At 35.6% G+C, this 12,642-nt stretch overlaps 2 protein-coding genes across 3 annotated transcripts in view; one reads left to right on the forward strand and one right to left on the reverse strand.

Moving 5' to 3' along the window:
* Positions 1-1,887: 1,887 nt before the first annotated feature.
* Syt14 (Synaptotagmin 14) overlaps positions 1,888-12,642 on the forward strand; it is a 116,007-nt gene continuing 105,252 nt past the window's right edge. For both annotated transcript variants that reach the window (XM_064049491.1, XM_064049492.1), the window contains exon 1: positions 1,888-2,094. In XM_064049491.1, the coding sequence (XP_063905561.1) occupies positions 2,061-2,094 (34 nt within the window). In that variant the 5' untranslated portion in view covers positions 1,888-2,060. The remainder of the gene's footprint in view (positions 2,095-12,642) is intronic.
* Positions 10,169-12,515, reverse strand: LOC135124433 (cytochrome P450 4C1-like). Its single transcript, XM_064049486.1, has 5 exons — positions 12,170-12,515; positions 12,015-12,124; positions 11,688-11,964; positions 11,197-11,639; positions 10,169-11,144 (listed from the first exon to the last, which is right to left on the reverse strand). The coding sequence occupies exons 1-5, from the start codon at positions 12,348-12,350 to the stop codon at positions 10,632-10,634; spliced, it is 1,524 nt and encodes a 507-aa protein (XP_063905556.1). The 5' UTR covers positions 12,351-12,515; the 3' UTR covers positions 10,169-10,631.

Here is a 12,642-nt window from a genome sequence, read left to right on the forward strand (position 1 = left end):
CGAGTTGCAACAACGCACGAAGTGGAAGGCGGCGTCGAAGGAAGAACTCCAACCAGGAGCACTCGTTGTGCTCAAGGAGGACAACCTGCCCCCGCTTGCGTGGAAGATGGGCCGAATTCAAGAGCTCCATCCGGGCAGTGACGGGCATGTGCGGGTAGTTTCCGTGAAAACAATTAGCGGTATAGTGAAGCGTGCAATAAACAAAGTGTGCGTTCTACCAATTGAATAGCGGATATCATATGTATTTTATTAAGTTCACTTCTATTGTATATTTCATTTTTTATTTTTCATTTGTCATGGTTTGTTCTTAATTGTACAGATTAATATTGAAGAACCCTTCAAGGCCGGCGGGATGTTGCATTTCCGGAAGCGGCCACTGACCCTTTGGGTATCTTTACCTGTTTTTGTAAATAGCACTGTAATTTTAGTACTTCTGTAACCGTCCTACATTAAACATCAAAACCGAACGCTGTCCATTATTTCAATTATAACAAACAAAGGTCCTTCGAGCAATATCAAGGTACAATTCGGAAGACCATACATGGTCGTATCAACCGGATTACAAAAAACGTTGGTACTACGATTCGGATTGTACGAAACATTGGTCATCGAGCCGGAACATTGGTCTTCGAGCCGGAACACTACCCTAAATAAAAATGTTGTGGATCATATCATATGGTAGTAATAGCTTTTGTCATTAATATTTTCCTTTCTTTCATTTTATGTTTTCTTAATATTATAATTATAACGGTTATTTATTTTTTATTTTTTTTTGGTAAATTGATAAATATTTACTAAAGAACTGAGAAGTTAAAGAAATTCGTAATTTAATAGTAAAATCGATAATAATAATGATGATGATTTACTGGTACAAAAAAAATCAAAATAAGGTATTTTAAAAAAAAGTGACAAACTAAAATAAACCAGTAAGTAATATTTATTGGAATCACAAATGCATGCACGGATGTTTCTTAGAATACGCAACCATTTTCAACAAAATCATTAAATTTTTATTTATAATAATAGATAGAAATATCAATAGACAATTTGAGTACATTGTTTGTACTATTTCCTTCTTCCAGAGTTTTATATAATTTTCTATAAACGGAAGTTTTCCTTCTTTTCCGTTTTGACAATTGACAGACAATATTATCAATTTTAAGACTATTTTAAAGCACAATGCTTCTTCTACTCATCATAATACATTGATTGGACTTAGTATGACTTAAGCTGAAATGAACTGACCTAGCCTAACTTAATCTGACCTGACCTGACCTGACCTGACCTGACCTGACGTGACCTGATATGACCACCTGATTGATATGATCGCTAATATTTAGCAAAAAATACTACACACACAAAAGGTGGGTGGCCCGTGCAGCCAAAATGTAAAATGGATTTTTTTTTTTGGGTTAAACTTTCTTTTGTATTCATAAGCTCTAAAATTATGAATAATAAGAAAATAATATTGTTGAAAAAAAATCAAAAAGTTACGTCGTTTTCATAGCCACTGACCATGTTGTTTAATTGGTGGAAAATGAAACTTTAAAAACCATATACTGAACTACGTCGTTGCCTTTGCTCGTAAAAATTTAATCGTGCTTGGTGCTTTATTTTATAGTCACCCCACATATTCTAAATCTAAAAGTGAAAACGTACATCAATTTAGAGTTCACAAAAACTCAGCGAAACCAAAACAAGCGTGCATCAAATGCACTCCACTCATCGCAATCCCCGTTCACAATGTAACGACTCCACACTAGACGCTTTCTTTCCCACCCGGGCTATTTCCTCCCCAATCCACCCCTGCGTGCGTTATCCTGCCGGGGCAGCCACCGACCATGCGCCAGCAGGATTTCAGAACGTTGTTTCAGTGCATTCCGAAATTTCCCAAGTGCGAGACACCAAGGACTCATCCTGCTAGTAAACACTAGACTGTGACCGTTATGGTCCTGCTGGAGTTTCTGGTGACAAAGTGTTGTTCTTGAGTGGTCACAAACGTGCGTTTCCGCCCCAAAAAGAGGAAAATGCGGCTAAAAAGTTCCCTCTAAGCGGGCAGAATGCTGGTAATATCAGAACATAGCTACTTAAGTGGTGAGTAATTAATAATTACAACAATTGCCTTCGCGGGGAGGTTTTTAGCGGTTTTTTACCGGAGATATTTACTTATTAGTGTGCGATAAAGAGGCTTTTTGTCTGCTTCATTATTTACGTTGGGAGTTTAGTTATCCACTTAGTTTACCAAAGTGGGTAATTTGTTTTTTCGGTGTCATAATATTTAAGGACGCAGGGGAGGAGGGTTTAAAGGGACAACAATTGATTTTTCAAGTGTGCGTATTTTGTATCCTTTCTGGTGACCTAGATTTGGCGAATTTTGTTGAATGCGTTAAGACGGGAATTTGACCTCGTTCGGGGTGATACGTTTGTGTCGCTCGGGCTTTGTTGCAGCGAATTCATTAATAATGCAGCTGGAATTTATTTATTCATTATTTATTGTTGATGTTGAAGCTTGTGTAAAGAATGGAAGCTATTGTTTTCTAGTCGGGTTTGTTTCATTGTGACAATTTGTTTTTTTTTTTTTCTTCATAAACGATGATAATTTGGCGATAATAAGTTGTGTTTTATTAAGTTTATTTTGGGAACTCAATTAAATTGTCAATATTGTAGCATGAGTGAGCTAATTATGATTTTAAGTAGCGGATTTATTAATGTTTACTGTATATGTGACAGGAGCGCATTGCGCTATCGCGATATTAATAGCATGTGATAGCCATCCATTTCCGTATTTATGCACATTTTTTTGATTGTGAGTTGATGCAGCAATCAGAAGGTCATCTTGATGTTTTTTTCTTTTTATATATTTTTGTAACGGATTTCAAATTTTTAATAAGAAAGCGAATTTTCAAAGATTCTGTGGATTTTTGATTTCTAAGATGGAAACTTTGCAACAATAAGAAAACAAGATGCTTAAAACGTTACTGTCGTGCTACTTATAATAATATAACTTAAATGTTATTAATTTGTCTTTGTAGAAATATTAATACATCTAATTAATAATTAAACCTGCGACGTGTAGTAGCTGTATTCATTGTCCGTCATTGTTATGGAGCGACGTGGCCAACCTGTTTCCACTTAAGTTAATTTGATTCCCAGCATTACACTTTCGTGAGTTCTTTGTGCCTTGCATAATTTTTGTGTTTGTTTATTTCGCATTTCAATTCCACATGTGAACACTGACCATATTCTTCTTCGTAGTATTTGGTATTTCAGAACTAAACATGTGGTTCCACTTCCAAAAAGCTGCCCAGAAAAGACTGATTCTTCTTCATCCCTCATGTCACCTTTTCTTGTTGTCATTTTTCTGTCCTGAATATAGCTTTCCACTAGTTCTAATTGTCCTTCGAGGTGTATGTTGATGTTTATCTGTTTGCCATTTCCTTATTTTCGTTTCATTTATTTATCTTAATTCTTAACTGATACTTTTGCCAGGCAATTTTGCCGAATATTTTATCTAGGGCCGATATTAATGGTGTATTGGTTCTCTCTGAAAGAAGTACTACATGCATTTGTGTACATCTTTTGAACCTTTAGTGGAGTCGAAGATTTCCACGGCCAGAGTAAATAACAAGAATACCTTTTCTGCGTTTAGACCGTGTTAAATTTGAAAAAAGTTTCCACGTTTCGTCCGCTGTCGTCGGACATCTTCAGAAAACGAAGAACAAAATAAATGAGAAACTCAGAACCAAAGAAATTTACCTTCTTCTGAACTTCTCGTTCTTCTTGTCTTTCATTTTGTGAAGATCCTACGAAAGTGACGGAAACGTCGAAACCCTCTTTTCAATTAGGTTGGTGTTTCTGCCATCGATTCGGCAAACGTTCGGGGAGTTTACTATTGCCCAGGTTGCTAGAGTTGAGGGACGATGTGATAACCCAATCATCCCGCCTTAAATTGACATGCTGTGAAAAAAAATTAAAGCCCGCGAAAAATTCAAAAATTCAAAAATTTGGCATTGGCTGTGATAGTCTGACAAAATGGAACCCTGCATTGTGTTAGTTTTTTTTTTTGTGGCGGAATGCGTTCAGATGCAATTGGTGGACCCCAAGATTGGAAAAGTACCGCTATTTAAAATAGCTGAAACAGTCTTTACGTGGATGGATTGCAGACTTAACATATGGTTGATCTCTATTTTATTTTGTTGAGCGCACTTTATCGAAAGCTTTTTTTTATGGCTTCCGAATGTGGTACTATTTCTTCTTCTTCTTCTCCTTCTTCTTTTTCTTCTCCTTCTTCTTCTTCTTCTTCTTCTTCAGCTTCTTCTTCGGATTCTTCTTCTTTACTACTATTTTCTACCCCATCTACTTCATTGTGGCTTTTTTCATCTTGATCCTGCTCATTTTTCTGCAAAATATGGTCAGTGTTCCAGTTGTCTATGTCGGCAGCAGTGTATTCACACTATAAAAATAAAAAGGTCATCTATATCCATGCTTTAAGTAAAATCGCCCCGGTACTACTTCATGTAATAAGGTACTACTACTATAATTACTAGAATTTGGAATTCAACATCTCTTAGATTATCTCTAAAAACACTCAAAGGAACATCGTCTTCGTCACTGAATTCTTCTTGAGCGATGACTGTGGAGCTCAATTTTTCCCAAGCAGCTGTTAAATGTAGGATGCCATCCTTTATTGCCAAGATTGGTTGGATTAATGGTGTTACATTTGGAGGTAGATAAATTAGGAAAATCATTCCATCATGTGTTTTTGATTTTTCTGCGAGAGGATGAGATGTACAAGTTATCCAACACGAGCACAGCTTTCAAGGGTAGTTTTTGTTGTCCCAGATTTTTTTTTACCTCATGCAGAAAATTTTCGAAAAACTAGGATTTGAAAATAGCACATGTCATCCATGCGTTTTTAGAATTTTTGTATGTGATGGGATTTCTAAAGTTTTTCAACGATTGTGGATTCTTCGATTTACCAATAACGCGCGGCATTAGTTTATGCAATCCTGTAGCATTTATACAACCCAACAGTGACAATCTTTGTTTTGTAACTTCCAGGCCTTTAGCTGTCTTCCCATTAACAGTAACATATGTTTTATCTGGTAGAAGTTTCCAAAAAAGTCCAGTGTCATCTGCATTGTAAATCTGGTGTTTGCTTAAGTTAAATTCTTCGACAATTCTAAGGAAATTTTCTTTAAAAGGATCCACTAATTCTGGTTGACTGGACAGTTTTTCTCCGGACATTTTCAGCAAACGAATTCCAGAGCGAGTCTTAAATCGTTGAAATCAGCCATCACTCGCGGTAAAATTTTAGGGGGCGTTGGAGCATGAGCGGAGTTTGGGGCTCCTGGTTGTGGCTGTTCTTCCACCACGACGGTGATTCTAGCAAGCATTACCACACAGCACCCCTCCATCATGCTGTATGAGCGGGCTGTTACGGTCGCAAACTCGTGGTTGGGTTTCGGATATTGGGACAAGCCGACAGCGTCACATCATCCCGCCCGCCCCTGACTTCTATTCTAGACCTGCGTCTTTTGTGCAGATGGCGCGACCGCCAGCTCGACAAGGAACCGCGCACTCAGCTTCTGCCACGTGTTTCTGTGTTATTTACATCAGTTCCACTTTAAATGTTCACTATCAATAACTCTGATATTCAACTACAACTGAACAAGTGTCAAAGTTTCAAAAACAGCAATAACAACATTTAAATTCGCCATACACTCTCGTGAAATTTTTAAACAGCAAAGAATTCTTATCTGAGATTAAGACTGGACATCAGACAATTTATATGATGGAAGCCATTATTCAACAAAATATTTTCGTGGTCACAAAAACTAGCAAAGATTTATAAAACAAAAAAAAGATCTGGTGTGAAGTAAAACTTGTGCAGACAAAAAAATTTGTCGAAAGTTATTTCGACAGAACTTCCCTCGCTTCTGGTTTCACTTTCTTTAATAAATTGACAGATTCATTAATTTTTTTTGGTCAGCCTGTATAAGCAAATCTAAAAAATATGAATGCAATGATGAATCACAAGTACAGAGTCATCAGATTTTGTACATTTTAGATAGGATTTATTCAGCAACATTGAGATGACGTAATCAAATTTAACATGCTTACAATGACTTCACAACATCAAGATTTCAAAGTACATATTCAGTTTTGGAATTCTTGATTTAATCAATAAAATAAATTGACTCAGTCATTAATTTTTTTCAGACACCCCGTATAAGCAAATCTAAAAAATATTAATGCTGTGTTAGATCACAAGTATACACTCATCATACTTTGTACATGTAAGATAATTTTTTCAGCAAAATGTTGGGATGGCGTTATCAAATTTTCAGGGTGGATGAGCAAATACATTTTGATCACAAATTTACCATGCCTATGATAACTGTAAAACATCTCCAAGATTTCAAAGCTTTCAGTTTAGTAGTTTCTAATTAAATAAATAAATTAAATTCAAGCGTTCATTAATTTTTTTGAGTCACCCTGTATATGCAAATAAAAAAATATGAATGGAATGATAAATCACAAGTACAGCCTCATAATATTTTATCCATTTTAGGTAGGATTTATTCGGCAAACTTTTGAGATGAGATGACGTTATCAATTTTTTGGAGGGTACAAGTAAATATATTTTGAATAAAAATTTATCATGCTTATCGTAGCTATAAATCATCTGCAAGATTTCAAAGCATTCGATTTTGCAGATTCCAAATTAAATTGCAAAATGTTGTTTCATAATTTTAATTTTTTTTCAAAAAATTTGGAAGTTTCGGCTAAAAACTCAATTCGGAATCATAAACTACATGTGCATGACTATGTTATTTGTGTGACGTCATCACATTATTGATGGGGATGACTAGGCAAATTTTGGTTAGCGTTTTACTACATGATATTCCTAATATAAATACAAAAATTCGCAACATTCGGTCCAGTACTTTCGGAGATTATCTGTCTAATAAAAATCCGGGACGGCAGACAGATGGACAGACAGACGGAAACGGGAGACCTATTTCTTCATCTTCTAGGGGTCATGAAAGATCGAGAAAATGTAAAAGTAGAGAGTCGGCCGACGGACTCGATTACAATACTTCCTTTGCTTACGCTCGGGAAGTAAAAATTACGTGAGTTATAGCAAGTTCTTTATCTGAACAAATCTAATGACTGTTAAGTTGCATTAAAACCAGTAACGATTGAAATCCTAACATGAACTGTGAATTTACAAACAATAAAACAAATTTACACCACGTGTTGGCGTCGGTCGAAAATTCGGCTATTTCCGCATGGAAAAATTAGCTACCCGTGTTGGGGAAACTGTGGCATCGCAATCGATTCGATTAATTGTCGTTAAACAAAGGCTTCCTTCATTTTTCTAACTACCAAGAAAATCCCTAGGAAAGCTACCAACTACCAGAAAAGAACTAAATGTTCACATGGTTGCCTTTGTTTAATGATTTTCTTGATTGATTTTTTTTTCAAATTCAAATTAATCAAATGCGATGTCGCGCCGTTATTTTCTTCAGCGCGAAATTTTAATTGAAATCTGGTCACCACAACGATAAAGACAAAATTGTAATTTGAAGGTGTATTCTCACTCTACGTTTCTCTTTTATTTTGATTATTTATTGTTATCATTTCGGGGCCAATTCTTTGGATACTTTGGTTCTGGGATATTTTATGATCGTTTTCTTATCTAACATGCTTTACAAACGTAGTCATTGACCTATAAAAGTAAAAAAATCCAAGACGGACAGACGTACAGACAGACAGACAGACGGAAACGGGAGACCTATTTCTTCGTACTGTAAGGGTCATGAAAAGTCGAGAAAATGTAAAAGTAGAGTCGGTCGATTAACAACCAATTCATTACCGATAATCAGGACGTTATACAATTTGGACAACTACAAAGATTTGCCTATAGTTTAAGTACATGTAAACAACAGTAGCAGAAAGAATCTGAAACATTTTCGCACCACACTCTTTTAAACTATGAAGTTTACCACCTGTTTTTTCCAGAATAACAAATATTCACACCGCCTTTTGCAGCAAACAAATGTCCCTACACAAACACTTTTATTTCGACGACCTCACCTCAAAAATAACCTTTCTGGAATTTTCATCCAAACATCTGGAACCCCTCTATCTTTAGCACCAACCCCTATATATAGAAATTAAATATCACTTCATCAGAACCTGAAATAACTCAAACTTCAAAGCCCTCAATCCGTGGGCACAAAAGTCCTTATTATTTTTAATGCAATCCCTCCCAACGGAGGGATTGGAGCAACGGCTCCAACCCGTGCAGTCCTATAGGAAAGTAAATAAAACTAAGATAATAGGCAGCAGCGCTCCCGGTAAACAACGTTATTTACATTCAGTTTGTTCCCTGTTATCCTTCCCGTGCAGGATTTTCAGCAGCTGCCGTCTCCAGGGGCGGCATCAGCAATTCATAAAGACGTAATTATTTTATTGTAGGAAAGGGAAAGCGTGCATTAAACACTACGAAATCTGCCGTCCAGAAAAAGCCCATCGAGGGTGGTAACTGGCACTTCAAGGATGATCATGACATTGATCGCACTTGGAATATTTTTAGGCACAATTGCTTTGGAAACGTGACAAACGACATGCGATTAGGTGCCGGAATGGTTAATTCCGTAGCGAATGCGTCATCTTTTTGTTGGCGTCACCACTTGGAGTTAAATATTTATTTGTCGAAATTTTCGAACGCCCCAAATGGGAAAGGTCGATGGTAAATCGGGAAGGTTCTGTTTGTGACGTTTCAGATCTCTGGATCGATGGGCGGAGGCCTGATGGCGTGCTAATTTCGGGCTGTTACTATTCAGTGTTCTATTGTTTATTCATTGTTTTTTTCTTCGGTTTTTATGTATTTTGTGTCGCTGTGTATTGTATTGGTGTGGAATTTTCCGCTCTGAAATAGAGTTGAGTATAGAATTTAAGTGCGTCTGTGTGAATAATTAAGTAGACCTGTAATCTATATGGACATTGACATGATTTTTATTTTCTTTTCTTTATATTGAATAAAAAATTACCGAAAAAGCAGTTAATGTTCTATTGTATCCCTGGAATCACTTTTAAAAATCTTCTATCAGTATCGTATCAAATATTTTAATATATCCAAAAGGCGTATTAACTTAAAAATATCACTTTGAAGCTGCCTTTTACCTTTTTTCTATTACAATATTTATTTAAAAATTCTTGATGAAATTGCAACAAGTACGTGCCTTATCAGTTCAAAACTTGAACTGGAAACAAGTGCATTTAAATAGTATTTCTAATTAAAACTTCAGGGATTTATTCTAGCTTATAGAGGATCAAAGTGTCGGAATATTTAATCAAAGATCGATTTACATAATGAATTATTTATACACGCATTTTGATTGAAGGTCAAAATCACACAACTGGTAGATTATTAATAAACAATATATTTGACTTTTACATCTTCTTCGCTGTCAATAATGCCTTCGATTTTTGTAGCAGATAGGGGAAAATCAGACATCGCTAATTATAACTTATAAGTACTCATAATTTGTTCGTTCCTTTCTTTGATATTGATGTTTTTTAAAAAAAGAGAAGATCGGGGAAACTACAAAAAACAATAGTCTCTCAATATCACCAGAGTTAGGCACAGCTGAAGTGATGGGGAATCAATCAGACAAATATTAAAAAGGATAGCGTTTATCTGAAGAAGAACATCATAAAAATTGTGATGTTGAACAGCCATTTTTAGTTTTTGAAGTATTTTAACATCTAGGAGAACTCGTATAACTGAGGAAAACCTAAAAAAATAGTCATTGTTATTAAGAATTCCCGAAGTTGTAGGCCACGACTGCAATAGCGCTGGCGATCGGACGGCCGAAGTCTGAATATCACCTACAGCTTTTTGCTTATTTAACTGATTATCACGCATCTGTTTTTCAATAAGATTTGTAATGTTGTGATTCCGTATTAAAAGTAATAAGTGACGTAATTATGAGATGTAATAAAAGCATATCAACAAGAAGTCGTTAGGTCGTGTAAACAAATAATCGTTTTCTGAACTTGAGCTAATTGCATGAGAAATTGATAAATGTTGTGTCAAGTCAGGATGAACGTTATTTATCTCTTTGTCGGACAGATTTCCTTAAGTAATCGATAGTTTATTTTAGGCGAATATTTAATTTCATATAATCAAGTTTTGTTGCAATGTACAAAACATAAACAATGAAATATTGCAATTCTAATTTTACTCGTTCAAATTCCAAGGCTGGTTCGGCGATTTCATGCCACAATTCCAGGCAAAGGAAGCTGAGAAAAATTTTATTGAAAATATGCTAGTTTGTAATAAACACGACTATAATACCCCAGCAAAGTACGTAAGTTAGTAAGGTCTGTGTATAATAGTAATAGTAGATCGGCGATACCATCTCTTACAGGAGAGAGGGAGACTGTGACGCAGTATTTTTTGTTTTTTATTAATTTTTGACTATTTTCCTACTAAGGTTCAATCTGAATGTAAAAATTTTGTAGAAATACACAGATCTCACTAACTTAAGGACTCTGACACCCCAGAAAAATGACCCTCCCTAGTGAATAAAGAAGTTTTTGAATATTTTCTTTAATCAAAAACGCGGAATGAATTTCACTTTTATGTCTTCTTTTGTTCTGAGCACAATATCTGCCATAGGCTTGATAGTTTCCGGGGTATCTACTGGCTCAAGTACAAAATTGCTTAAAATGGCGCATAGTGTTGCTTTCATTTCCAAGATGGCGAACTTTTGTCCGATACAATTTCTTGGTCCTGCACTAAAAGGCAAATATGCATAAGGATGTCTGTTTTGAGCATTTTCGGGCAGGAATCTGTCGGGGTCGAATCTTTCAGGATCAGGATAAACGTCAGGATTGTGATGGACGTCGTAAATGTGTATGAAAACGTCAGTATCTTTAGGTAGTAGATATCCGCTCGTGAGCCTCAGATCTTCGCCTAATGTTCTCGAGATAAAATAGACACTGGGATACAGTCGAAGACTCTCTTTGATACAGCGTTCCATATATCTCAAGTTTTGTAGTTCGTTGTAAGTTGGTTGCTTATTCGGGTTTTCAAGAACTTCAACCATTTCTTGATACGCACATTTCTAAAATTTCAAACTAAGTATATATTTTCTAAAAGTGTTAATTGTGTCTTACTTGCACGTTGTCGTTGTTAGCTAGGAGCATCAACATGAAACTTAGAGCCGTAGCTGTCGTATCGTGACCTTCGAACATAAAAGTGTCAACTTCTTCGTGGATACCGTCGTCGTCAATGATGCTTTCGTTCTTTTTGGCAGACAGCAGAAGATCTAACATGGCTCTACGTTTTTTCCCTTTGTAAACACTGTGCTCTTCTTCCGCCTCTTCGTCAGTGAATGTTTTTTCTTTCTCTTGAATCACTTCTTTCGTAAACTGGTGCAACGTTTTTGTAAGTTTTCTTTCTTCAAAAAAGAACGGAGAAAATAGAAAGTTCCCGATTTCATCGATGCACCACGGATGGAAAAATTTATGGAAAAATATTTTGCCCATGTCATGAAGTGCTTTCTCGTAGTTGCGGTCATTTTTACTTTGGAAATTGACTTTAGTACCCATTGCCGTCTCTGGAAGGAGTTACTTCAAAAAATTGTTTTTGGGAACATGAGTACTACCAGATATCGTTTTTAAAGTGAACTGTGTTACCAAAGAATTCAATTCCACGTAAGGTTTCTTACATTCTTCTTTCAACGCTTCTATCAGCTGTTCCGTTTGTTCGTTGAAAACTGAAACAAATTCTTGGAGAATGTTGAAGTGGAACGCTGGTGTCAGAATTTTTCTTCTGGTTTGCCATTTCTCTCCGGAACTGGTCAAAAGTCCGAATTTTAACCACTTGTGTACCGTTTTATAGATGTATCCTTTTTTGTTGTGGATGGGATTAGACATAACTAACTAACAAAAACCAGTCAGCTTATTGCAAAAATATTCGAACAAAAAATTACTTCGCTGTCTTCGTGGGTAACAATGTGGATGCTTATTTTATGCGCCACGTATATTTTGTAAATTGGATAAAAATCTTTTACGGCTTGTCTACATTGCTTAAACACGACATCTGAAACAGTGGTTCGAGCTTTTAATTAATACTAAAATGATTTACCTGGAGAGTTTCCCATATATGGTATATTTCCCTTTATTATTCCATACCTGGAAGGTCCTGGTATTTTTTGCAGGATCATATAATTTTTAATAAAAATATAGAAAGTTTGTAAACCTGTTAAAAGATATAACACTAATAGGAGAAGCACAGTAATAAGAATTAGTTCTATTAAAGTATTCATGTTGCAAAGAACATGACAGTGTGGATCACAAGGTTTTCTGCAATCGACTGATCTGCTCAAATAAATTTATCATGCGTATTAGTATTGACTGGTTTGTTATTAAATACTTCTGTGAAAATAACGTGCATATGCAGTTTATGCATGATAATTATAACCAATTGTGATAAGTGCATAGACATGTAATGATACCTATGTTACATCTATGGTAAATCATATCATCTTAAATTGAAATAATTAAATTGCAGTGTACAAAGAAGGATTTTTCTAAATTTTTTAAAGGTTGAAAGAACGA

The sequence above is a fragment of the Zophobas morio genome, unplaced genomic scaffold (genome assembly GCF_036711695.1).
Source record: "Zophobas morio isolate AGI-343-1 ecotype UQ-CSIRO unplaced genomic scaffold, CSIRO_AGI_Zmor_V1 ptg000007l, whole genome shotgun sequence".
NCBI lineage: Eukaryota > Metazoa > Arthropoda > Insecta > Coleoptera > Tenebrionidae > Zophobas > Zophobas morio.